Raw genomic sequence first — 25,183 nt, forward strand, 5'->3', positions numbered from 1 at the left:
AGGCTTAACCGACTGAGCCACCCAGGCGCCCCTTGATTTTTTTTTTAAGGGGATGCATGTATTTGATTTTAGGGGTGCCTGGATGGCTCAGTTGGTTGAACATATAACTCTTGATCTCAGGTAATGATCTCAGAGTTGTGAATTCAAGCCCTACTTAAGAAATAAAAATTGGGGTGCCTGGGTGGTTTAGTCAGTTGAGCATCTGACTTCAGCTCAGTCCATGATCTCCTGGTTCATGAGTTCAAGCCCCATATCAGGCTTGTTGCTATCAGCATGGAGCCCACTTCAGATCCTCTGCCCTCCTGTCTCTCTGCCCCTCTCCCACTCATGCTCTCTCAAAGATGAATAGACATTAAAAAATAATTAAAATAGAAGCAAAAAATTTTTTAATAATTATTAAAATTTATTTAAGTTCAGTTCCTGGTTGGGGAAACAGGAAGGCACTGGTTAGTAAAGGTGAAGCTCTGACCAGCCGTGTGTCCCTCCAAGCTGTGTCGCTGCCTTCTACAGGTTGAAGCCATGACCTTCTCTCAGAGCTCTTAGCTCCCCCAAGGCCTGCGTAGGTCCTGGGCTCGTTCTGCCCATGGTAGCTCGCTGAGGCCTGACAGTTCGAAACTAGTCTACGTTACTGCTTTTACCCTTGAGTGCAGGTCTTCTGGGAGGTGGGAGTGTGAGAATTGAGTCTCGTGGGGCTTGTGCACGCCCCAGAGTTTGGATGGAAGGGAGTGAGTGGTTGGCGTGGCTTCTTTCCATGGTTAGACCCCAGGACTTCTTGGGTTTCCTGAGAACTGGTTGAGTTAAAAGAGTATGTGTCAACCTATTTAGTTTCTTAGATTTGTACTTTCAGACCTTTAAGACGGAGAGAGGGACTGGAGCTTCACAGTGACAGTTACACATTTCCACTGCAGATTTGTTTTATTTTAATCCATGAGAATAGAAAAATGACTTCTAAGTGGTTTTCTCCTTGCTTTCTGGGTTAGTTAGCACAGGGTCAGAGCGGGAGGGGGAGTGGGGAGTTCTGACCAAACGTTTTGGTTCCTAGGGAGCAGATAGTACAGTTCCATTAATGACTTTAGCAAAAGGTTAAACATGTCTCCCTCTGATTGTAGTTGGTTGGAAGTGGGCTCTCTGCCTGCATAAATTTGATCACTCAGCCCCTTCTCATGAGGGGCTTTTCTGCAAGGAAACTGCTGAGTTCCAGGTTCCCTGCGGTGCGCTACTCTTCACAAGGGAATAGGATTAGGTTTTCCGTTCTCAACGCTTTGCTTGCTGGCGGCATCACAAAGCCGTTGCAATTGTTTTGTGTGCTTTGCCCTTTCTGTGACTTCATTTCTTGTATTCATTCAGCAAGCTGTACTCAGTTTTCACTTGCTCTCAAGGATTTTATAATCTAGTAGTAGAGAAAAATGTACAGATCGTTAATAAGCAGTGCAGGATAAAGGCTACAAAAATGTCTAGAGAAAATGTTGGCAAAACTGAGTGATTATAACTTTTAGCTGGGGATAACCGGCAGAAATGGGAGGAGAGGTGGAAGTCAAGGAGGGTGTCATGGAGGTGGTGGCATCAAGTTTCTTACCATAGAATTCAGCCTTGAAAGATTTCTACAGGTAAGGAAGGGGACATGAGCAAAGGTCTATTTGCAAGACACCAAGGACTTAGCGGCTGGAATGGAGAATAATCAAGGAAAATACGGCTGGAAAAAGATCCCGGGCCAGATGCATGGGGCTCGGAATGCCAGGCTGAATAGTTGGTGTTCATCAGGGCGACTGGGGGAAACTGGAGGCTTTTAACAAAGTGAGAATTAAATTTGGGCTCTCTGAAGAATAATGAGTGTTGTGTAGCTTAAATTGGACAGGGGGGAGGTACCAAGACCCTGGCCTAAGACTTAAAGTGGTTATTTGTTGCTTCCATATCTGTCCCCTGTGGCATCCCTGCCAGCCCGAGAGCCCTTGCAGAGCCCTGGCATCTGCGTGTGACACTGTGGACATGGCTGCCCCAAGCAAGCAGTCTTGCCAGTACTCTCTCCTCAAAGAGGACAGACTATCCCCAAGGTCAGGGTGACCACGTCTTAAAGAGTTCTCCCTCTGGCTGCCTCCCTGGTGTTTCACTGAGGCACTGATACCAAGCAGACAGGCACCACTCAGGGTTGCCAGATTAGGCAAATAAAAGTACAGGATGCTAGATTGGAATTTCAGATAATGGACACATTTTTAGGATAACTGTGCCCTGTGAAATACTTGGTTTATCGGAACTCGTGACTTAAGTGGGTGTCCTGTGTTTAACTTGACGCTCCCTCTTCTCCGCTCCCGGCCCTGCACTCGCTTCCTCCTCTCCCATTTTCCATCTGTTCCTCCTGACTTAGTCTCCTAGTGGGTCCAGAGTCAGATAGAGCATGTGCTGTCCAGGAGGGATCAGCCTGGTTGTTTGGAGGATGGGTGTCCTGACCCAGTGCCAGGGTTTGGGACATGTGTGCAGCATAAGGTACAGCTTTCTGTCTAACCAGGCAGGAAAAAGACCTTGTGTTCCTATGTCAAAAGGGACAGGAGGACATCAGGCCCCCGGTAGACTTCCAGGTTTCTGCCTGGTGTCTGAGAATGTACCTGGGCCCCAGAGATGATGCTCCTTCAATGTGGCTCCTCCCACACCTCCTCTCCTCCTCTCCCCTTCCCAGCTGTTGTCCCATCTACTCCTGTCCCACAGACGTGCTTGGAGCTCTTGGACCCAGACACACTGTTTCTGAGCTCATACTAAGCCCTTTGCCTAGAACACCCTTCCCATATTCTTCATCCAGCACCTCCCCATTTCCCTTCCTCTGTCCCAGCCTGGGCCCCGTGCTCTGGGCTGCCGAAGAACCCTCAGCAAACCTCCCCTGTAATCTTCTCCACGCTTGACTGATTCTGCCTGTTACTTGTATGTCTCTGTTACTTGTATGTCTCTCCATGAAAGTATGGGCTGATCAGGACCTGGTTCTTCATTAGAGTCCCCAGTGCCTACCAGCATGCCTGTACCCTGTGGGTGCCCGTGGGATACGTGCCAATGAGCGGCAGACTCTCTTTAGCATGTTGAAGCCCTTGTTTGTGTTCCTCAGGGAGTACCCACTTCCAGCTGCCCCAGGCCCAGTACATCCACCCGGACATGTCACACTTCAAGGCTGACTGGGTTTTTCAGCACATTTCATTAGCATTAAAGAAAACCTATCTGGAAAATCTCAGCCCTCGACCTACCTGTCCTTACACTTCCATATGCCCAGACCAGTAAGGCCCCAGGTGGCCTGGCATGAGCCAGCGATGCAGCTGGACCCTCTCACCTTTGTCCCTGCCTTCTAGCTTCGGGCACTGCTCCAAGCCTGGAAAGCTGCTTCAGGTCGGGTTGTTGCTCCCTCTGTGCCCTCTTCTGCACGCAATGCATTGTGCCTTCTGGAACCATCCTCCTCCCTGGCATCAGATGCCCCTTATCAAGTCATTTATTGCCTGCACTGTTAGGGCTTGAGGGAATGAATAAAAAGACCGGCAGTGTCTGCCCCCAGGCCCCCCCCCCCCAGGTAGAGGCCCCCAAGCCTAAGAAACCTTCCATGTGGGTGCACAGTGAGCAAAGCCCAGAGGGAGGCGTGTTCTGTGAGGGGGTAAGTGGGTCTGGCGCTCTCCACTGGGTGGTGCCTGGCAGAGTGACGTGTTGGGGTATCTTGGCCATCACATGAAAAGCAGAGAGGGACATAGGTTGGGAGGAGGCCCAAAGGACAGGGTCCCCAAATCCCCAGGTTCGGAGGTAAACCGCCCTAGCTGCTGCAGGTGCTCAGGTAGGAGAGTTCGGGGGCAGGTGAGGCTGAGAGGGAGGTCTCTTCAGATGCTTCTGTAAAAAGGAGCTCCTTTCCAGACACCTGTGTAGTGCTAGGAAGTGTCTCTGAGAGGAGGTAGGCAGGCAGGACAGTAATTTTATGACTCAGTAGTTTACAGAGAACACTCTGTGACTTGGGTTTTCAGCTGCAAAGCATCAGCCTCCCAGGCCTCAGCCTGGAGCCCCAGCACTGCTCCTGGGACAGGTGAGACCTCCAGGGATTGGCAGGCAGACCTGGGCACAGAGGACCCTGCAGGAAGTTTGGGAGAGGCTCCTCATGTTCTTGTTTGCAGCCCTTTGCCTGTGATCAGTAGTTTGGTCTGGGAAACCTCAGAGAACTAAGCCACTGATTACACCCTCCTCTGGCTACCATGGTAGACAGCTGACTGCTGAGGGCCCTTGTAGTCTGTGATTCCTGCTCTTCAAGCTGCCTTGGGACCTGGGCATTGGGAAGGATCTAGACACTAACGTCCACCCCTTAGCTCTGGGCCTCTTCCAGTGTCCTAATGGAATTAACACCCCAGAGTAGGGCCCTCAGAGGACTTGGTAGCCACCTGGTTGCTGGGAAGGAGGGGGCTTAAGTCTCTGCTCCTGGCCCACCCTGCGTGGGGGCTCTGCCTGCAGGTACCTGAAGGAGTTCCGCACGGAGCAGTGCCCGCTCTTTGTGCAACACAAATGCACTCAGCACCGGCCCTATACCTGCTTCCACTGGCACTTCGTGAACCAGCGGCGTCGCCGGTCCATCCGCCGGCGGGACGGCACCTTCAACTACAGCCCCGACGTCTACTGCACCAAGTACGACGAGGCTACGGGCCTCTGCCCGGAGGGCGACGAGTGAGTGCCCCCCCAGCCTGCCCTCAGAGGAGCCGCATGTTCCCTGGGTCAGATGCCCTCAGAATAGGCCAGGCGGAGTGAGAGGCCAGCCGTTGGGCTGCTTCTGGGGAGACGGCTGCATCCTGGCTCACCTTCCCGTGGCCTGGACCTGGGCTCAGACCCTGCTAGCCTCTGGGGGAGGCCCCTTCTTCTTTACCCACTTTTTGGGAACCCTATACAGGCGTTTCTTCTGCTAAGCAGAAGTGTAGAAAAGGCAAACCTGAGGACACCACTGAGGGAACACTTGTTGACCCTGCTTGTTTGAACCTTGCAGAGGCGGTAATGGAAGCACCGTTGGGGGTCTGTGGGTACACATCACTGAACCGCCCCTGCACTTCTCCCAGAGGTCCAAGTCCTGTCTCCCCTCTCCGGGCCCCTGCCTAATCCAGCACTGGGGCAGGAGAGGGTATGCCCATGCTGCGAGCAGGCCGCTTCTCTGTGGCCCTCTGCGGATCCAGCCAGCACTTACTGTCCCAGGAGTGTGCCCCTCTCTGGAGCTTCATGCAAGTTAGCCCAGGACCCCGAGCGAGTCGCCTTTGAGAGGACTTGCTGAGCAGGCTGAAGTGGGAATTCTGGAGAGCCTGCAACAGGGAAGGTAGGGAAGGGTGGGGGCTGATCTCCCAGGCTATAGGGGCAAAGGTGAGTGAGCCCCCCCCGCCCCCCGATGTTTCAGGTGCCCATTCCTGCACAGGACCACAGGGGACACTGAGCGCAGGTACCACCTGCGCTACTACAAAACTGGAATCTGTATCCACGAGACAGACTCAAAAGGCAACTGCACCAAAAACGGCCTGCACTGCGCTTTCGCCCACGGGCCGCATGACCTCCGCTCCCCTGTCTACGACATCAGGTGAGCTAGATGCCATGCTGGGCTGATAGCTGGGGGCCGGGCTGGGGCCCGGGCTGCTGAGCTGCTTAGTCCCACAGATGGCATGCAGGCCTGGCACTCTGCTTCTTGCCTCATGCCTCGTCCCTGCTCTCCTCTCCGTTCCCCCCAGAGAGCTCCAGGCCATGGAGGCCTTGCAGAACGGCCAGACCACAGTAGAGGGCAGCATAGAGGGCCAGACGGCTGGGGCTGCGAGCCACGCCATGATAGAAAAAATCCTCAGTGAGGAGCCTCGGTGGCAAGGTAAAGGTGGTCCCCCAGGTGGCCGTGCCTCCTGCCAGATGTCTGTCCTCTCTCTTCTCCTGCCCGAAGGATTTGACCCACCACTGCCCTTTCATCCCCCCCTCCTATCCAGTCACAGTCCGATCATTTGGGGGCACTTCTGGGGAGTTTTCCCAGATACATCTTGCCCTGTTCCCATCACTCCAGGTGCTCCCTGAATTCTTCAGGGGACTTTCCTATGTATGTACTTAGGAATACTTACATATACATACACACGTGTTCGTGACCCTCCTGAGAATTGCCCTTTCTTACCCTGTGAGCTGTATCTCTAGCAGGGGATGGTTCTTACCTCTCTCCTGGGTCTCGGTCTTGGTGTTGGCACATGAGGAGGTGGCCTGAGCTCCTGGACCCCTTCCCACGTGGCTTCTCCTTCCCCTTCCTCTGCCACCTCTGCCTGACCCCTACCTCTGGCTCCCTGTGTAGAAACTGCCTATGTGCTGGGGAACTATAAGACGGAGCCGTGCAAGAAGCCCCCGCGGTTGTGCCGCCAGGGTTATGCCTGTCCCTACTACCACAACAGCAAGGACCGGCGGCGGAGCCCCCGGAAACACAAATACAGGTCCTTTGGCCCAAGCAGGCCAGCCGTGGGAGGGAGGGGTGGCAGGGAAGGGATCATGGCGGGGGCTGCTTCCAGTGTGTTCCCAGTGAGGCAGGGAGGCCAGCCCTAGGGATCACAGGGTCGCAGGGCCCAGGTACAGAGGGAGGGAGTAGTCAGGACGACTGGATGATGGGGAGCCCGCTGGGATCCTCTTCTGCCATGAAATGAGGTGCTTGGGTCAGACAATCTCTGAGGCCCCTCCAGTTCTGATTCTGAGGGGTGACTGCTGGGGCTAAGCCATGGTCTGGAAAGAATGGTTCTGGCTATAGGCTGGCTCTCCTGGGGCTGCAGAGTACTTGGCGCAAGGACCTGGCAGAAGGGGACCAAACAGTGTTCTTTTTGCTGACACAGCCACACTCCTGCAGAGAAGCAGAGCCTGGCTTCTGGCCCCAGTAAGGTTCTCACTCTGTAGCTCCTCTGTTCTCTTTGTGAGCCTGGCCCTGTGAAGCAGGGAGACCAGAGAGGAGCCTTTAACAGACTCCTCTAGTTGGCATTCCCCAGATCCCAGGGTCTCCCTCTCTCACATCCCTCTGACCCCACCGTCTCCTCGGACCAGGTCATCTCCATGTCCGAACGTGAAGCACGGGGACGAGTGGGGAGACCCCGGCAAGTGTGAGAACGGAGACGCCTGCCAGTACTGCCACACCCGCACGGAGCAGCAGTTCCACCCAGAGGTGTGCCTGGGGCCGGGCCGGCCCTGCGAGGGCTGTGGGGGGCTCAACAGACCCTCTTTGGGAGACCAGGAAAAAGGAAAGGCGGGCCTGGGCAGATGTGGGCAGAACTCACACTGTTACCATCTAGGCCTCCATAGGCGGTGCTTGAGGAGCCCTGTACCCTAGTTGGGTAACTTGCCTTGTTCTGAGCCCACAGTCACCGAGCAGCCCCTTTGCTCCCAATTTTGTTTCTTCCTCTTACCCCGTGGCCTCCTGAGAGGGAGGGCATGGACTGGGCATAGTTTCCTGGCCATTCTGGACTTGGCACCACTCATAGTGCTTAGAATCCAATGATACCAAGATTTTAAAAATAAGAAAGCCCCTTCCAGCTGTTGTCTTTCAGACCAGAGCTTATGGTACCAGCAACCCAGCCCACTGGCCCCATGGTCTAGCCTTGGGCCGGCCTCATTGGTGTGCCAGGATCTGGTATAGGATACATAGAGGCACATGCCGTCCCTGCCCATGGGTTCGTGGAGGCCGGGACATCCTGAGGTAGATAGATCTATGCACAGAGGCTATCTTGCATGGGTGGCAGACAGCCAGGTAGAAAGTTAAACGTAGATCCCAACCCAGGGTGGTTGGGGGATACTGCCTCTGATCTTGGCTCCCTTCATGCCCAGAGAGACATTTGGAGGTCACAGCCCTGGCCAAGACCCTGAGTGGAGAAGCAGCGTGGAGAAGATCTCCCTTTGAGAGGGCCAAAGCAGGGCTGATTGAACCTGTGACCCCAGAAGGAGGGGGTGTCCTTAATCTGCTTCAGGAGTTTGAATAAGAAGTCAGTAGGGAGAGAGTTAGGGAAGTGGCATGGAACGGGAAGGAGAAAGGAGATTACTAAGCTAACCCTCCCCTGTTGAAGGCACCCATGCCTGCCTGTCCCTCTCTGCCTAAGCCTGATGTGCCTCTGCTCTGCCCTCCAGATCTATAAATCCACCAAGTGCAACGACATGCAGCAGTCGGGCAGCTGTCCCCGAGGACCTTTCTGCGCCTTTGCCCACGTAGAACGTATGCTGTTCCCTTTCTTCTCTCCACCCTTTCCTCCCCTCACCCTCTGCTCAGGCTCAGTCAGAGGAATGGCCTCTCATCTGCCAGCCAGCAAAAGACTCTGTCCTCACTGGAGGCTCCAAGCCTGCTCCCCCCACCCCCAATACCCCAGAAAAGGCCTTAAAGCCCTGGAGCTTCCAAGGTCATGAGACCGAGCAGGACCAGGCCCCTAGTCAGGCACTCACAGTCATAGGCAGGATGAGGCCCCCTTCCAGAGCCGACCAGGCTGATCTCAGCAGCCACTCCATGCCCTACCCGTGGCAGACATCCCTAGTTGAATATGGCACTCGGTCCTGCTGAGAACAGGGCTGTCCAATCAAAATACAATGCAGCCCTTCTTGTGTCATTTTAGATCTTCTAGTGACCATATTAAAATAAAAAAAAGGCAAAAGAGACAGGTTAATTTTAACCTCCTTTTACTTAATTCAATATAAAATGATACCATTTCAAACATAGTGTAAAAAAATCAAGATATTTTACTTCGTGTGTGTGTGTGTGTGTCCAGACCGCACACAAATCTTGAAATCTGTTGTGTGATTGATAACCGCAGTCCATTGCAGTTCAGAGCAGCCCCGTGTGCGTGCTCGCTGGCCGCCTCGGTGCTCACGTCGTGCGCCCTCTGGACCGCCACGACCCGTCTTAGAGATGGAGCTCGAGTTGAAACCCATGTCAGCTACAAGCCACTGCTCTGATTGTCCTTAACAACGTCTGCTCAGGCTCATCTCTGGGATTAGAGTCAAAACTCAGCTGAGGCCCCAGGAAGGGGGTCTGCTCGGTACAGAGTGCGTAGCGAGGCCTGGGCAACTGGGACCATCGATTGAGGCAACGCAGAGAAGTAGTTAATGGCTCGGGCTTTGGAGTACTACAGATCAGGGTGCACATCCCAAATCCTGTGTTTCCTAGCTCTGTCACCCAGGGAGATTAACTTTACTTCTCTGAGCCTCAGTTTCCTCATCTGTGAAATGGAGACCCTGGTATTATTTGTATCTTCTGGTCATTGTGAAGACTCCCAGCTTATACCGTGGCACAAAGTAAGCACACGGTACACAATATTAATAGAAATAAGGGAGGAGCCTTCCCTTTACACACAGAGGGTGCATGGTCTCCTTTGAAAAAGACCCAATGTGTGTTTGGAGGGATAGAGCTGGCAAGGAGCCTGCTGACAGCCTGACCCTGTCTCTTTCAGAGCCATCCCTCAGTGACGACCTGCAACCTTCCTCAACTGTGTCTAGCCCCACTCAGCCGGGTCCTGTCTTGTACATGCCATCTGCTGCTGGAGACTCGGTGCCCGTGAGCCCCTCCAGCCCGCATGCCCCCGACCTCAGTGCTGTACGTGCCTATCCAGGGAGTGGGTGGGCGCCATGCCTAGCCAGGAGTCAACACCTGCCTCCGATGCTCCCAGTGCCCTCTCAGCCTGTGCCTGGAGGAGGGGGCCCTGGTATTTTGCCTCAGGCCAAGGCGTCTGCCCTTTCTGCCCCACAGTTTTTCTGTCAAAATCTCATGGTGGGCGGGGTCCCCAGAGCCTGTGTTGGTCAGCGTGGATAGAGCTGGTAGAAGGGACAAAAGCCTGCGGTCACAGTCCCCCTATAACTTCTTCATGAAAACTGCCCTGCGTGGCAGTGGTGCCCATGGGCAGATGCAAACAGAGCTGAGCCCCTTGCTGAAGACGCTCCCTCTGTGGAGGGGACGGAGGACGGGCCATGGCCTAGCCCACATTTTGCCCACAAGCCACTCCCTCTCTTCTCTGCAGCTCCTCTGTAGAAACAGCAGCCTAGGCAGCCCATCTAACCTCTGTGGCTCCCCCCCGGGCTCCATCAGGAAGCCCCCGAGCCTGGAAGGCATTGTCTTCCCTGGGGAGTCTGGCCTTGCCCCCGGCAGCTATAAGAAGGCTCCTGGCTTTGAGAGGGAAGACCAGGTGGGAGCCGAGTACCTGAAAAATTTCAAATGCCAGGTAAGGGGCACAAGGGGAAGCCCAGTGAGGCCAGCCTTCTCCTGAAGGGGGCACGGGAAGCCCCGGAGGGCTGTGCTGGCCTGGCGGTGGGAAACATGACTAGGAGCTGGGACGCCCCTGCCCTTAGCCTCTTGGACACTGAGCAGAGTGAGGGAGTGCAGCCCATCTTACAGATGACAACGGTTAAGGCAGCATGGCCAGGCCCCTTACCCTCCCACAGAGCCAGTTAACGGAGGAGCAGGGACTCCACCCTCAGGCTTCTGACCCCAAGTCTGGTCTTTTTCCTGCCTTATGCTGCCTTGATAGAGTGGCAGGGCCTTGGGGAACAGAAGTGTCCCTAAGTGGACTTCTCTGAGGCGTGGAGTCCCCAGGGAGGAGGGGAGCAGCTCCCCTGGTTCCTAGTATAGGGAACGGAGTAGGGGTGGGGAGGGACAGCAGGGCACATGTGTGTGTGTGTGTGTGTGTGTGTGTGTGTGTGTGTGTGGGAGGGGGGGGGGACTGTGTGACAGGTACCTGCAGCCTCTGTGGGCCATGGCAGGTTGATACTTAGGAAGCTGTACTCAGAGACCCTTCCTAGCACCACATGCATCCTGTGCTCCCTGACTTTTCTTTCTCAGGCCAAGTTAAAACCCCATTCACTAGAGCCCAGGAGTCAAGAGCAGCCTCTGCTTCAGCCCAAACAGGTATATGGCTCTCAGCTCCCTTCGTCCCCTTCTGGTACTCCTGCTGTTGACAGGACAGGTCCAGAACCCCAGGCTTCAGGGAGGGGGGCCACTGCTTTCCCCATAACTTGAGGGCAGGACTAAGGTGGGGTCCCAGCCCCAAATCCAGAGAGGTGGGGGTCAGGCTCTACAACCCCTTACCACCTGGACTCACTCATCACTTAGTCGAAAAATATTTCTTGAGCATTTATACTGTGTCAGGTGCTGGACTCGCTTCTCCCTTCCCCCACTGCAGGACTCTAGGGTGAGCGGGCCCCTCAGCCTATAAGCCACAGCTGTCCAGCTCCAGCCTTGCAGCAAGGTGTTGAGTGGCCGGGGTCCCGTCTGAGCTTGGGGGCAACCGAACGAGCCCTGGATCGCACCATTTCCTCCCTCCGGCCTTGGCCGTGGCTTCCATGAGCGGGCGTCCCATTGTTTCTCCTCTTCACCCTCTCGTTGCAGGACATGCTGGGCATCCTTCCCGTGGGCAGCCCCCTGACCTCAAGCATCTCTTCTAGTATCACCTCCAGCCTGGCAGCTACGCCCCCTAGCCCCGCCGGCACCAGCAGCGTCCCTGGCATGAACGCAAATGCTCTGCCCTTCTATCCCACCAGCGACACGGTAGAGTCAGTCATAGGTAATTAGGTCATTTCTGTTGCCAAGATCAGGACTTGGTCTGGAGTCAGAGAAACTAGCTCTCTGGAGTGAGATTCAAACCAGTGTGCCTGTCACTGTAGACATTTACCTTGGGAGAGTCAGAAGGTGGGCACTCTGAGCCCTTTGACCTAAAGGGAAAATGAGCGCAGGGGGTGTAGGGCCAGGACTAGCCCTTAGAGCAAATTAGCTACTGCTCTATTGTGCAAATTAGAAAGAGCCGCCACTTCCCCTGGACAAGTGCAGTTTCCGCGACATAGGTCACTTGGCCCTCATTCCGTCACTAGGTATCCATAAGGCAGACAACTGCCCTTCTCTGTCAGCAGCCCTTTATGGGTGTCACTTTGTGGCAGGTAGTGTTTCAGACACCAGGATGTCAAGAGATGCAGACAGGATGTTCCTGCGCCCCAGGAGGGACATCACTCCTGGCCGCCCAGTCTAGCTCAGCAGAGGGCAGTCAAGCACCTACTATGCATTAGCCACTGAGGGCCCAGAGATCTGTCCGCCCCACTCCCCCCTGCCCCCCCCCCGAGAACTGAGGGATGAGACATACATGCTCTAACACCAGGAGCCGAGACCTCTGTCAGAGGCAGGGACCCTGCACTGGGCCCCCCGAGGTATTAGTGAAGGCTTTGGAAAAGAGCCATTCGAGCCGGACGTGGCAAGGCAGACAGCACAGGGTGTCCATGTTGGCAGAGGAGCAACCCGACAGGCAGAGGCTTGAGAGCCTGGGTCTAGTGGGATGAGTGTGAAGAGGAGGCAGTGGAAGGCAGGTGGGTCCTGGAGACAAGGCCTGGAACCTTGGGGTCATGTGGCCTCTCGGGACGCCAGGAGTCTCATGTCCCAATCTCTGTGTCCCCAGAGTCTGCCCTGGATGACCTGGACCTGAATGAGTTTGGGGTGGCCGCCCTAGAGAAGACTTTTGATAACAGCACGGTGCCCCACGCAGGCAGCATCACAATTGGTACTGGGCAGTGGGTGGGCAGCGCGTGAGGGAGGGCTCTTAGGGGTCCAGCCTGGCCCAGGGTGGGCAGACGAGCTGTCCCCCACTTACGTGGCTCTGTGTAGCTGGCCCTGCCCTCACTGGGCCCTCCGGGGCCTCTCTTCCAGGCGGCAGTTTGCTGCAGAGCTCTGCACCCGTGAACATCCCTGGCTCCTTGGGCAGTTCTGCTTCCTTCCACTCAGCATCCCCGTCCCCTCCTGTCAGCCTCTCCTCGCATTTCCTGCAGCAGCCCCAAGGCCACCTGAGCCAGTCAGAAAACACATTTTTGGGGACTTCAGCATCACATGGATCTTTAGGTAAGAGAGCGTGTGTCTCCCAGACCTGGGGCCGCAGGGGCTGGGTGTTTGGGGAGTGCTTTTGGCCGCTTTGTCCACAGCCAGAGGCAGTGCAGAGTGGCGGCTGGAGCAGGGACTCAGCTCAGAGGTGGGTCAGGTCCGTGTCCCATGTTTGCCGTAGCTGCGTGCACCTGGACAGGGCGGCTTGGCCTCTCTTAGTTTCCTGTGCTTTAACGTTTGTAGAAATAATGGCAGCATCCTCTCATGAGGAGGGCGTGAGGCTTACACGAAATTATGTGAGTGACGTGCTGGGCCCGGGGGCCGGCGTGCAGTGAGAGGCGGTGGCCTCCATCGCCTGGATCTGCTGATCACTCCAGGGCATTCTGCGCAGTCACCCAGGGCTCTGGGAGGCCGGCTCATGACAGCCCGCTTCACAAGAGACGAAGGGAGGAGTGTGCACAGGCTCACCCCAGGCCTAAGGTGGCCTTCCTGGAAGCAGAAGCACCAGACAGACCCAGCTGTGACCCCAAAAGCTGTTTGCTGAACCTGAGAATTGGAATGGTATGGACTGGGGGTTCTAGAGGGCACATCACATCACAGTGGCTGCCCGTTCCACCACGCTGGGCAGGGCACCCTCCCGTGGGCGGGCTGGCATGAGTACTCACGGAGGTAGTGCGTCAGACGCACTGCGCCCAGCTCGCTGCCTCCCACACAGCAGCGGCTACTCTGAGTTCCCCTCCCACAGCAGCTGTTCCAGGAGATCAGAACTAATCTCTCCTGAGGGCGCCGGGCTTTCTGGCCTCACTGAGCCTGAGCCTGTGAGCCAACCATTGACATTCTGACCAGAGAGCAGGGCAACACGTGGATTTCTAAGCATCTTTCCAGTTTTGAAGGTGGCTGTTCCATTTTATGTTGACTATCAGCCTCAGATGCTTTGTGTCACATTTGTCTGACTTGTTCATATCCTGGGAGCATCTTGACTATACCCCTTCTTACCGGCCACACATCCATTCATTCCTCTCATTCCTCTCCATGTGCTTCTTGGGCAGAGTTTTATAGAGTGTGAGCCCAACAGTCCCTCCTGCCATGAAGCTGTGGTCTAGTCAGGGAGGCAGATGTGCGTGGACACTAGAGATGACGCAGAGACCGCCACTGTTGTGTGCAGTCACAGGTCTGGCTTTGTGATTCAGAATAACAGAGGGAACCTGACCTGGACGTGGGCAAGAGAGGAAGTGCCGCCTGGGTGCGGAGGGGGGTATGTGGGAAGAGCTTGCTGCCGGGACGATGTAGTGTTGGTCTAAGTTCCCACCGCTGGGAACAGGGCAGAGGCCCATCGGTAGTGCACATCCCGGATCTCCGCACATGATGACGCCTCTCATAGTGGGGGTGTCTGTGTTGCTTGGAGGCCAGAAAAAATCCTTCGGTTTCTGGAACATCCTGGCTGGATTAGTAGAAAGGGAGTGAGAAAGAAGTTATTAGACTGAAAAGTGTGGGCAGAATGAGGCCAGAGGTGGGGATGGTCCTCTCTAGAAGATGGGCTGCCCTGGCGGCCACAGAGCAGGCCTATGTTAGCAGCGTCTGTCAGAGGAGCCAGCGAGCGCGCGGCCCAGCTAACTGGAGAGAGGAAGCCTTTGGGGTCCGACGCCCTGACTGTACAGCGTCTCTGCCGTTTACTGCTTGTGTGGTTCTGAGCAACACATTTTATCTGTTTCTTCATCATTGACCGAGGAGAAGGAACCAGGGTTCCCGGGACGTTTCCTGCTACAGCTCTGCCATCATCTGAGGCTCTGGCCTGCACTTTTGCTCCCAAATCTCTTCCCTAGCCTCACAGCAGGTGTAAGGGGGTTCTCCCCTCTGTAGCCCAGCAGTCAGGTCACAATCACAAATTGCCACCTTTACAGACTGCTGTCCCTCCAGTCCTTCCCGAGTCCCCTGAATCGCCCTGTTAGGCAAGTGATGGGAACCTCACTTTACAGATGAGGTTGCTAAGCCTCAGAAGTTAAGGGCCAAGTGTTGAGTAGCAGATGGTGCCACAGTAGGTCTGATGCAGCTGTGGGCCTGACTTGCTCAGCCAGCTCCTGGAAGCCTCCAGATGGGTGGATGGGGCCTGGGGTCTGGGTCCAAAGCCTTCCAGAGCTCTGATGTTCCTCCCTTTCCTGAGGCAGGTCTGAACGGGATGAATAGCAGCATCTGGGAGCATTTTGCCTCTGGTAGCTTCTCCCCAGGCACTTCTCCTGCCTTCCTGTCAGGGCCAGGGGCTGCCGAGCTGGCCCGGCTGCGGCAAGAGCTCGAAGAAGCCAACAGCACCATCAAGCAGTGGGAGGAGTCCTGGAAGCAGGCCAAGCAGGTACTGGGCCCCCACACCCACCTGCCTTCCCGGGGCCTGGGGGCCTCCAGCCTGAGCCATCTTAATGCAGAGCAGGCACAGGGGTGGGAGGCCCAGGGTCCTGGAGGACAGAGCAGAAACTCAGTTTTGTTCACTGTCTTTTCCTGTGGGAAGACTTGCCTTGCCAGTCAGGACCCTGGGCTGGCTGGTGTCCCAGGCCCAGAATTCCCACTGTGAGTTGCGTATTTGGTTTGATCCCACAGCACTGCTTTGCTGTCCCCAGAAGCCCTGACTTTCCAGGGTGTTCTCGGTTCGGAGATGGGCCCTCTGTCCAGCTGCAGACTGGCTGCTCCCGCAGGTGCTGGCCAGCATGCCCAGCTCGGCTAGGGCTCCTCTGCCGTGCTGGGCTCCACCCCCTTCCTCACCCACAGAGAGTCTCTTATAGATCTTGAAACCTCCCTTCTCTGCAGGCAGTGTCCCCCCCCCCCCCCCCCCCCCCCCCCTGACAGCTGACCCAGCTCTCCAGCAGGCCCTGTGGCCACAAATGGCCCCTGCAGGCTCCCAGAGCTGCACTTGCAGAGAGGAGGGTTGCAGGGGCAGGGGCCATCATGACGAGGTGCTGTGTTGGGCCCACAGGCTTGTGACGCCTGGAAGAAGGAGGCAGAGGAGGCCGGTGAGCGGGCCAGCGCGGCCGGCGCCGAGTGCGAGCTGGCCCGGGAGCAGCGGGACGCGCTGGAAGGGCAGGTGAAGCAGCTGCAGGAGGAGCTGGAGCGGCTGCACTCGGGCCCCGACCCCCAGGCCCTGCCCGCGCTCTCCGGCCTGGAGGCCCTCCCCCTCTCCACCCTCTGCTCCCTCCAGCAGCAGCTGCGGGCCCGCCTGGAGCAAGTGGACAAGGTCAGCCCAGGAGGTCGGGGGAGCCCTGGGCGGGGGTGTGCAGTGGCCGCAGCAGTGCTTGGACGGACGGGGCCTTGCTGCTCCAGGGGCAGCCCTCCTTCCACGAGCCTCTGCCCAGCTGCTGGGCTGATACAAAATGCTGCCCTCTGGGAGGGGAGGTAGGAGAAAAGGTCACTCATTGGGAGGTGAGAACGCTGGAGGTAGGGAGGTGTCCGTGCCCACACACCCCCTCCAGCCCCCACAGTTCGGAGGGTGGGGCTGACCCAAGCCGCATTACCAGGCCGGGCCTTGGGTTCCACGGAGATGCTTCTCCTGTGCGCTCTCCACGCACCGGCAGACATTTGGGAACAGTTAGGTCCCCAGGGCTGCTCTGCGTTCCTAGGCGCCCCACTGGATCCCCGGGGAGCACGGCACAGCACCAGGCATTTGCGGCCAGGCCCCGCTGTTCTCGTTTGAGGACTGAGGGTCACTGCAAGATCGAGACGAGGCAGGGGCTTTGTGGGAGAGCCCGGTGGGGTGGGGACTGCAGAGCAGCGTCGGCCCTGCCCTCTCCCTGCACCCCTAGAAGCAGACGTTGGGAGCCTCGAGGGCATCATCCTGGACGCTAGCTCTGCCCCTCTCACTTAGCAGCGGGGCCTGTGAGCACGCCGGGCTCTGTGCCTCGGGTTCCTCACCAAGGGGACCAGAGAGAATGTTGAGAAAGCTGCTTGTCCAACTCAGGGCCAGGCTGGTGACCGTGTCATCACTTTCTCCCACAGGCCGTGTTCCACATGCAGTCGGTGAAATGCCTTAAATGTCAGGAACAGAACCGAGCGGTGCTGCCGTGCCAACACGCCGTGCTGTGTGAGCTCTGTGCCGAGGGCAGCGAGTGCCCTGTCTGCCAGCCTGGCCGGGCCCACGCCCTCCAGTCGTGACCCCGCAGGCCTGGCTCCGGCCTGGCTCAGATCTTCTTACCTAGGACTTTTTAAAGTATATATATATGTATGTATGTATGTATGTATGTATGTGTATATGACTCTGTATGTGTATACATTTCTGTGTGTGTGCAGGTGTGTGTGGGCGGCGGTGTGTGAACAGTGTCTGTGTGTATATCTGTACATAGATATAGACACACACTTTAAAACAGACTTACCAAGCACTTTTTAAAAGAAAAAACTATTTTGCAGCCCTCCCCTTGCCCACTCTCTCCTTTTCCACTGCAGAGACAAAGTCCCCTCTTCGCCCACTGGCCTTCGGCAGGGGATACGTTTCTGTCTCTTTTTAAATGTAGGAAAACTAACTAGTTTTAACTTCTTCCTGGGGCCCCCGGTGGGAAGCCGGAAGGGGCTGAGGGGAGGGACCAAGCCTTCAGGGCAGGCCCTGTTCACTGCACCTCCCCAGGCCAGACAGAGCGCCAGGGATGTGGATGTCCCGGGTCAGACCTGGTTCCCAGCTGTGAGGCTCGAAGGGCCGCGCCGGGGTCGAAGCCGGCCTAGCTCCTAGGTGTACCAAATGTGTATTTAGTCTGGGGCTGGCAGGCCAAAGCAGCAGGGGCCAGCCCCATTCCCAGCCCCAGGCCCTTGAAGCTCCTCGAGGGGCAAGGCCGGGAGTTCTACCCCTCAGGTTCCTGAGGCCAGGGATCCACCTCAGTCCTCTCCCCCTGGGCCCCTAAAGCAGCCTCCCTGGCCCCAGGGCCACCTACCAGACTGGCACTGCCCTCTTCATAATCCCCCAGCTGCTGTCAGCTCCCCCCCCCCTTACCCCCACTCCCTCTGGCAGCTAGCAGGGCAATTGGTGGGGAGGAGCTGCAGACTGAGGACCAAGGCGGGGCGCAGGCCCTGCCCTCCTCACTGGAGGGGCTCCGTATGCATTCCTTGGTGCTCTCTGAGTGCAGCTGACGTCCTGTCCATTTGGAGCGGACGCCTGTGTACATGTGTGTGCGTGCCTGTCTGATGTATATTGTGTCTTAGCTTCCATTTTAAAGATTGTTCTGTACAGAAAGATGCAGTGGGTGCGGGAGGGCAGAGCGGGTGGAGGGCAGCCCCCTGCTCCCGGCCGGGGGTCTGGGGTGGGAGCAGGAGGGCTGTGAAGGGTCTGGCCTGGCCCAGCCTCTCCTTGGGCTCAGCACGAAAGGGCTTTCAATGAATTAAGTGAAAACTTTTTTTTTTTTACAAAAATGCAAAATCAAAGCTCCAAACCTATTGGAAATAAAATATGAACTTACAGTAGTAGCTTGTTTACGTGACGGTGAGGAAGAGAAGGGCCCCAAGTAAGGGCCTCTGAGTTACCAGGCGAGTCAGCTTGGCCCTCCCAGCCGAGGTTCCAGCCCCACCTGGGCCGCAGAGAGCTCATGCCCCCACCCAAGGGCTGGCTAGGCTGCTAAAGCCACCTCCAGGCCCACAGGTGGCTCCAGGCCCCTAGACAGTAGGCCTGGACCAGAGGGCCCTTGAGCTCTGGCACCCAGAGACCTAAGCTTGGGACTCTTCTGGGGCCTGTCATCAGCTGGGACGCATTCACTTACTGTTTTTGTAAAAGACGGAGGAACAGAACTGTCTGGAAGGATGAGGGTCCCAGCCTTTGAGCCACCTCCTTCCTCCCCCTGCTCTTAGCCAGCCTGGTAGGTGGCTGTGAGGAAACCACCTAGCAGGCTCGCTGTACAGAGCTCAGGATCTCAGGCTCAGAGCTGAAAGCCCTGGAGACGACCTGGACTGACCCCCTGTGCCCCCCACCCCCATCATACTTGTGTGGGCTCAGGGAGGGGACACAGCGAGAATGACAACCCGGCCTTGGGCTCTGACTCAGCACAGGGGCCACTTGCCCTCAGGCCAGGCCGCAACTCCGAAGAACAGCCACACGACTGCACTCCCGAGAGACCCCACTCCTGGTGCTCCCCTGGCCTTGTGCGAGGAGCAGCCGCACGCATGGGCGTGCCCAGTAGGTTCTGTTTGACTGGCAGTTACTCCCACACCTTCTACAACACGGAAGGAGGGGCCGGGGAGGCCCTGGGTCCGGGGCAGCTCAAGGTCTCTTGAAGGCTGGGGAGGGTTTGCAGGGCCTGACTGGAATCTTCTGGACCCCGATGCAGGGCAACAGCATGGTTCCTCAAAGGACAATGAATTGGTTTTGGTTTTTTTATTTTTGCTAACTTCTAAGTGGCAGGTAGTGTCCCAGGGAGGGGTCCACAATAGACACAGTTGGCCAAGCTGTTCCCCTTGCTCCTCCATGCCAGCCCCACTGCCCGCCAGTCCTCACCTCTCCAGAGCCAGGTTGCCGGCACCACCTCAGGAGAGGAGCCGGGCTCCCTTCACTATTGCTGCTACCCCCAACCCCCACCCCAGGACAGCAGTGTCCTCATCTTTGGTCTTTGGCTGGGGTCCCTTCCCTCCCCTGGGAGGCCTTGTGCCCTTACCCTAGCCCCCACCCCAGTAACTGGCATCCACATGCCACAAACAGCCGAGAAGTCTCTGCCAGAGCAGCTTTTCCCAAACAGGAGACCAGGGGTGGGAGGTGCAGACAGCTGCCCGTGGGGCTGAGACTGGGTAGAGGACGCTGGAGGCAGGGGAGAGGGGGTATAAATACTAACAGGGCACCGGCGCCATGGGCACCTCTGGCAGGAGGACCAGAGGGGTTCTGCATGCTGGGCCCTCCACACGCGGGCTCCAGAGTGAGGCCAGGCTGGTGGGGTGCGCTATGGTGGGAAGAACCCGACCTCAGGCACCCAACCCCATCCCCGGCCTACCCTGCTACCGCCCCGGCCTCGGGGCGTGCTGGGAGGCCTGCTTGGCCCGCTGCCTCCGCAGCCTCACAAACAGCTGGGCCTCCCGATCACCCTTCCGGCTCTCCAACAGCTGCAGGATCGGGTCCCCTGCGAAGAGAGGCGTTTGGGGGTCAGCCTGCAGCGCCGGGGGTGGCAGCAAGCAGAGCCTGGCTGGTGGCGGGGGGTACAGCCGAGTGATGGACAGACACCAGCCAAGCTCACGGGACAGCCCGAGGTCACCCCCTAGCAGGAGGACCGACCCAGCCTCGCTGGAAGGGGCTGAGGTGCGCCTCAGGCTGAAGCTACTGCCTTTTAGAGGAGAACCTTAGGCGAGGGATTTAACCTCTTTGTGCCTCAGTTTACTCATCTGTAAAATAGCAATGGTAGCACCGCCACATGGGGTGGTCGTACGACTGGGAGTCATACGCATCAAGTGCTTAAAAGCGGCTCCTAGTTAGTTCTTGGACACGTGACCTGGAGGATGCGGGGGCTGTGCCCCGGCTCAGAGGCTCGGCCCGTCTCCCCACGTAGGCCTCGCCCGTGGCCGTCCTCCGCCAGGGAGCCGCACCACACCTGGCCCCGCAAACTTCCTGGTCCCTCAACGAGACCGAGAGATCAACTCGGCCGCACGAAACCAGGCAGACCGGCAGCCTCCACGTCCAAGGAGGCAGTTCTCTGACCCCGCCTCCATCCGCTTCCCTGAGGGCCGCCACCTGAGGTTGTACAGGCTGCCCCACCCCAGCGCCCCTGGGGCCCGGCCTGTTCCTGCACCCGAAGCCTCACAGCCTCTCCCCTGGGGCTCGGGCCTACCGTTGAGCGCTGGATAGGTGAGGGGCAGACGGGTCTGAGGCACCTCGCCAGGCTCCTCCGTCCCAGTCAGGCCCGGCACTGAGCGCAGCGGCAGGAAGGCCTCCCCTTCCAAGTCGTCAGCCCCCAGCGTGTCGTGGTCCAGCACCGTGAGCAGGAGGCAAGCTCCCTCCTTCCGACATGGCTCAGCAGGCACCAGGCTGAGCGGGGGGGGGGGGGACAGTGGGGCTTAGCCGCCTGCCCACCCCATGGTCACTGGCACCCACCCGTGCACACAGCTCACTGCTAGATCCTGAGGCCAGGGCTGAGGGCAGACAGGTGGGGATTAGATTGCTAAGCCAGGTCCCAGCCTAGTATCCCCTGCCTCCTCTGTGGGGGCTGATACTTCAAACCGAGGCCCCCAGACCTTCCCTGGGAACGTCTCAGGCCAACCGGTGGGGGCCTTCCCCTCGCCGACCCGCTCCTCCCAGGGTCCCAGCAAACCCCTGTGCCCTGTGCTCCTCCCTGGGACCCAAATGCGGTCATCTCAGGGGAGCCCATTGGCCCCAGGGTGGGGTGGGGGAGGAGCAGGAGGGAAGTCCAGGGCTGGGGAAGGGTGGCAGGCACAGGGACCCACTCACAATTCAAAGATCTCATCAAATAGGGGGTGCAGGTCCTTCTTGTGTTTTTGCGTCTCTCGGGGGGCCAGCTCAGGGAACTCGTGCCTGGGCTCCAAGGTCAGCTGGACAAAGGGGTCGCTGGAGCCTGGCAAGTGGGGAGCTCACCTGGGGAGGCCACGTTGCCAAGCATATCCCAGCTCCCCGCCTCGGCCTGGCCCCTGCCTGGCCCCTGCCACTATGCCCTATTCGGCAGCATTGCCCCCTCCTGGTGATCTGGAGGAACTGCACCCAATGCTCCCGCTCCGGAGAGAACTGCCAGAGACGGGGGATGAAGGGGACCAAGAGCAAAGCCTCCGGGAGCGGCCAGTGGGCAGCCTGCACTCACCATTGGAGTCCAGGGGCAGCAGGCTGGAGGCGCTGAGCAGTTCCACACGCAGCTTCTGCTCAGAGGCGCGGTAGGAGACCTTGACTGTGACCGCCCCTAGCTCCTCAGAAGCCGTTTCTGCCTAGTAGGGGTGGGGCGCATGGGCAGTGTCAGCTGGGGCAGAGTGGAGGCTGGGCTCGAGGGACGCGGACTACACGGGCCTCACCTGCTGCTGGATCCGGCTGCAGAAGTACTTCTGGATGAGCTCCCTGCTGGAAGCGGCCTGCAGCTCCAGGTCCCTCTGCAGAGCCTGGGGACGGGGCACAGCTGAAAAGTCACCTGAACTGTCACCCTCAACCACAGCCCAGTGCTGCCCTTCAGGAACATGCAGCCGAGAGGGGATGGCAATTTGATATGGAAAGCACTGGGCGTCCCTGAGCCTCAGGCAGGGGCACCCTCAGGACAGACGGGGTGGACTTCACAGGCACGCCCCCCCCCCCGCCATGCAGCGGCACGGCCACCCCCACCGTGCTTGAAGACCCTTATGCTTGGTTTAATGTTCTGCTCTGGCTGTCTTTAAATTTTCAATAATTTTTGAAAAGGAGGCCTGCATTTTCTTTTCGTGCTGGGCCTGGTCAGTTATGTAACTGGTACACAGCTGAGTACAGAAAGGCAGGTGTCCCCTCCCCCCGCAGCTCACCAAAGACCCCTACCTGGAAGGTGGCTGTGTGCAGGGCCTCAGGTGGCAGGCCACAGCCCTCCGCGTAGAAGCAGATCTCCAGATTCTAGGGGGTGAGACATCAGAGGTGACCCCAGGCAGCCTCCCAGCAGAATTATTTGTGGTCACTGCTGTTACTACCTGAAGTGCAACCTTCAGCCGGCTAGAGGCCAGGGGGCAGCTCCGCTGGGAGGCGGCCACTTCCACCAGCACGGTTAGCGTGTGGGTCCAGAGCAGGGTCAGAAGGCTGGGGTGAGGTGCAGAGGGACACCAGTCACAGGGCAGGGGGATGGAAGAGAAGGAAGCAGAGACACTCTTGAGAAAGGCGCCCGGACCCACCCCCAGCTCCTCCTCACCCTCCCCCCTCCACTTCCACCTGCTTCCCAGGTCAGGCTGGGGCTGCAGGCAGTGGGGGGAGGGGGGAGGCCAAGCGGGGGGGGGGGGGGACAGCCAGCCAGTCCCAACCAATGTGTCTCATAACCTAGCGAAGAATCCTGCTCAGTAGGATTATCAAACAAGGTGGGGAGGGGAGGCTGGTCCCCCAGTAACAGAGTCAGGATTCAGTTATGGGAGTGGCCAGAATGAAGGTTCCCAGCGTGGATAAGCATGGCTAACCTGCTGGGAGAAAAAACTAGCAACCAAGCCACAGTCCTAACAACTACCCAAAATAACTGCAATTTCACACGCCAAAGTAGAGTCAGGCAGTTTAGTACAAAAAAAAATTGGCTTGTGTAATTAAGAATGGGGTAGGGGCGCCTGGGTGGCCCAGTCGGTTAAGCCCCCGGCTTCGGCTCAGGTCAGATCTCACGGTCGTGGGTTCGAGCCCCGCGTCAGGCTCTGTGCTGACAGCTAGCTCAGAGCCTGGAGCCTGCTTCCAGTTCTGTCTCCTCTCTCTGCCCCTCCCCTTCTCATGCTCTGTCTCTCTCTGTATCAAACATAAATAAAACATTAAAAAAAAAGAATGGGGAAGACCAGGAGTGCCTGGGTGGCTCAGTCGGTTAAGGGTCCGACGTCAGCTCAGGTCATGCTCTCCTAGTCCATGAGTTTGAGCCCTGCCTTGGGCTCTGTGCTGACAGCTCAGAGCCAGGAGCCTGTTTCAGATTCTGTTGCCCTCCCTGCCCCTCCCCCACTCAGGCTCTGTCTCTGTCTCAAAAATAAACAAACATTAAAAAAAAAGAATGGGGAAGGTCCTATTAATTAAAGGCAGTTAATGTATTCACTATATTTGGGTGGTTATTATGCCCCAGACAAAGTTCTAACGGCTGTGGAGAGAGCAGTGTGTGAAGTCCCCAGGGTGGGGAGTTAACGGTTTGAGCCCAACAAATGGCATGTTGTGGTCTAACAGAGAAGCTGTGCTTCCCGGGGGCGGAACACCGGGGGGAGGGGCCGCCACCTCACAGCCCGGATCCCATGGGGAGGACACATGGTCATCGGTCCGCAGCACGCCGACCACTTCCTTTGCACAGGCACTGCACTTGACACCCCATGTGACTCACTTGGTCCTCATTATGGGCCAGAACTGTGATCATCTGCACGGAAAGCTTGAGTAACCCGCTCAATCCACCCACCATGCAGCAGCAAAGCTAGAGTCGAATTCAGGTGGGCTGGGGCCCACGCCCTTTACCGCTAGTCCTGCTGCCCGGCTGTGCTGGGCCCCTGCTTTAGGAGAGACCCTAACTAGGGGCACCTGGGCGGCTCAGGCGGTTAAGCGTGCGAGTTCAGCTCAGGTCATGATCTGATCTCACCCTTCATGGGTTCAAGCCCCACATCAGGCTCTGCGTGGACAGCCTGGAGCCTGCTTCGGATTCTATGTCTTCCTCTCACTCTGCCCCTCCTCCGCTCACACTCGGTGTCTCTCTCTCTCTTAAAAATAAACATACATTTAAAAATTTAAAAAAGGATAAAAAAGACTCTAACTGGAAGTTCCCCTGAATCCTGGGAGAATACCCGTTGCCTGCAATGTTAGGAGGGCAGATCTGCAGCCAGCGAGGCCCTCAGAAGCCCGCAGCTGAAGGAGAAGGCAGCTTCCCGTTCAGCCTAAAGGGAAAAGGGCAAGCGTGTGAGGTAGTGAGCCCCCTGTCCCTGGAGGAGAGCTTGAAGCAGAGGCTGGTTGCATCCTCCCCTGAGAATGGATGCCGAGGCCGGGACAGAGGGGCAGGCGGGAGGCTGCCGCATACCTGTTGAAGTTCTCCTGCACCAAGTTGGCGTTCATGTAGCAGAGCTTCACTTCCAGAAACTTCATCAGGGGCAGAATGGCCTGGGGGGAGGGGGGAGGAGCACATCTGGTTCTGGCCCATCCCCCTGCCCTGACTCGGAAGAGCAAACAGGACCAGGAACTGACCCCTGCCCACAGCCGGCTCCGGCCACACTGGCCTCCTCCACCCTCATGGTCCTGCCTCAGGGCCCCCCCCCCTTCCTGACCCCCCCTGGAAATCCTCATGGCTCCTTCTCTTGCTTCCTTTAGGTCTAGACTCAGCTGTCACCCTTGAGGAAGGCCTTCTCTAGCCACTGTCTAAAAATATCTCCATTTTCGCTAGTGTTTATCATCTAACGTGCCCTGTGTGTGCACACGTACACACACGTGTGTACAGCTTTAGTAACATACATGTACTCGGCTCTCCTTCCACCTCCCCTACCAGAAGGTAAGCTTGAGGAAGGGAGGGCTTTTTTTTTCCCCATAATATTTTATTGTCAAATTGGTTTCCATACAACACCCAGTGCTCTTCCCCATAAGTGCCCTCCTCCATCACCACCACCTGTCTTCCCCCCTCCCCCTTCCCCTTCAACTCTCAGTTCATTTTCAGCATTCAATAGTCTCTCAAGTTCTGCATCCCTCTCTCTCCCCAACTCTCTCTCCCTCCTCCGCTCCCCCTGGTTCTCCATTAGGTCTCTCTTGTTTTCCTGCTAGACCTATGAGTGCAAACATAT

General features: G+C 57.4%; 2 protein-coding genes across 7 annotated transcripts in view; one reads left to right on the forward strand and one right to left on the reverse strand.

Moving 5' to 3' along the window:
• The window catches only part of UNK (unk zinc finger), a 32,295-nt gene extending 14,060 nt beyond the window's left edge, over positions 1 to 18,235 (forward strand). Inside the window, exons 2-16 of one of the 3 annotated variants that reach the window (XM_029926828.1) lie at positions 4,459 to 4,668; positions 5,381 to 5,557; positions 5,706 to 5,836; positions 6,299 to 6,434; positions 7,030 to 7,147; positions 8,104 to 8,188; positions 9,414 to 9,556; positions 9,978 to 10,178; positions 10,796 to 10,861; positions 11,342 to 11,516; positions 12,396 to 12,497; positions 12,644 to 12,832; positions 14,977 to 15,158; positions 15,774 to 16,031; positions 16,790 to 18,235. In XM_029926828.1, the coding sequence (XP_029782688.1) occupies positions 4,459 to 4,668; positions 5,381 to 5,557; positions 5,706 to 5,836; positions 6,299 to 6,434; positions 7,030 to 7,147; positions 8,104 to 8,188; positions 9,414 to 9,556; positions 9,978 to 10,178; positions 10,796 to 10,861; positions 11,342 to 11,516; positions 12,396 to 12,497; positions 12,644 to 12,832; positions 14,977 to 15,158; positions 15,774 to 16,031; positions 16,790 to 16,945 (2,329 nt within the window). In that variant the 3' untranslated portion in view covers positions 16,946 to 18,235. The remainder of the gene's footprint in view (positions 1 to 4,458; positions 4,669 to 5,380; positions 5,558 to 5,705; positions 5,837 to 6,298; positions 6,435 to 7,029; positions 7,148 to 8,103; positions 8,189 to 9,413; positions 9,557 to 9,977; positions 10,179 to 10,795; positions 10,862 to 11,341; positions 11,517 to 12,395; positions 12,498 to 12,643; positions 12,833 to 14,976; positions 15,159 to 15,773; positions 16,032 to 16,789) is intronic. The other 2 variants (XM_029926826.1, XM_029926827.1) reach the window with 2 other exon arrangements.
• An 892-nt stretch (positions 18,236 to 19,127) lies between these two features.
• UNC13D (unc-13 homolog D) overlaps positions 19,128 to 25,183 on the reverse strand; it is a 15,204-nt gene continuing 9,148 nt past the window's right edge. For 3 of the 4 annotated variants that reach the window (XM_029928173.1, XM_029928174.1, XM_029928175.1), the window contains 8 exons: positions 24,433 to 24,512; positions 22,397 to 22,502; positions 22,251 to 22,322; positions 21,764 to 21,847; positions 21,559 to 21,679; positions 21,195 to 21,318; positions 20,578 to 20,774; positions 19,128 to 19,875 (listed from right to left, as the gene is read on the reverse strand). In XM_029928173.1, the coding sequence (XP_029784033.1) occupies positions 19,754 to 19,875; positions 20,578 to 20,774; positions 21,195 to 21,318; positions 21,559 to 21,679; positions 21,764 to 21,847; positions 22,251 to 22,322; positions 22,397 to 22,502; positions 24,433 to 24,512 (906 nt within the window). In that variant the 3' untranslated portion in view covers positions 19,128 to 19,753. The remainder of the gene's footprint in view (positions 19,876 to 20,577; positions 20,775 to 21,194; positions 21,319 to 21,558; positions 21,680 to 21,763; positions 21,848 to 22,250; positions 22,323 to 22,396; positions 22,503 to 24,432; positions 24,513 to 25,183) is intronic. The other variant, XR_003904563.1, reaches the window with a different exon arrangement.

The sequence above is a fragment of the Suricata suricatta genome, chromosome 17 (genome assembly GCF_006229205.1).
Source record: "Suricata suricatta isolate VVHF042 chromosome 17, meerkat_22Aug2017_6uvM2_HiC, whole genome shotgun sequence".
In the NCBI taxonomy this organism is placed as follows: domain Eukaryota; kingdom Metazoa; phylum Chordata; class Mammalia; order Carnivora; family Herpestidae; genus Suricata; species Suricata suricatta.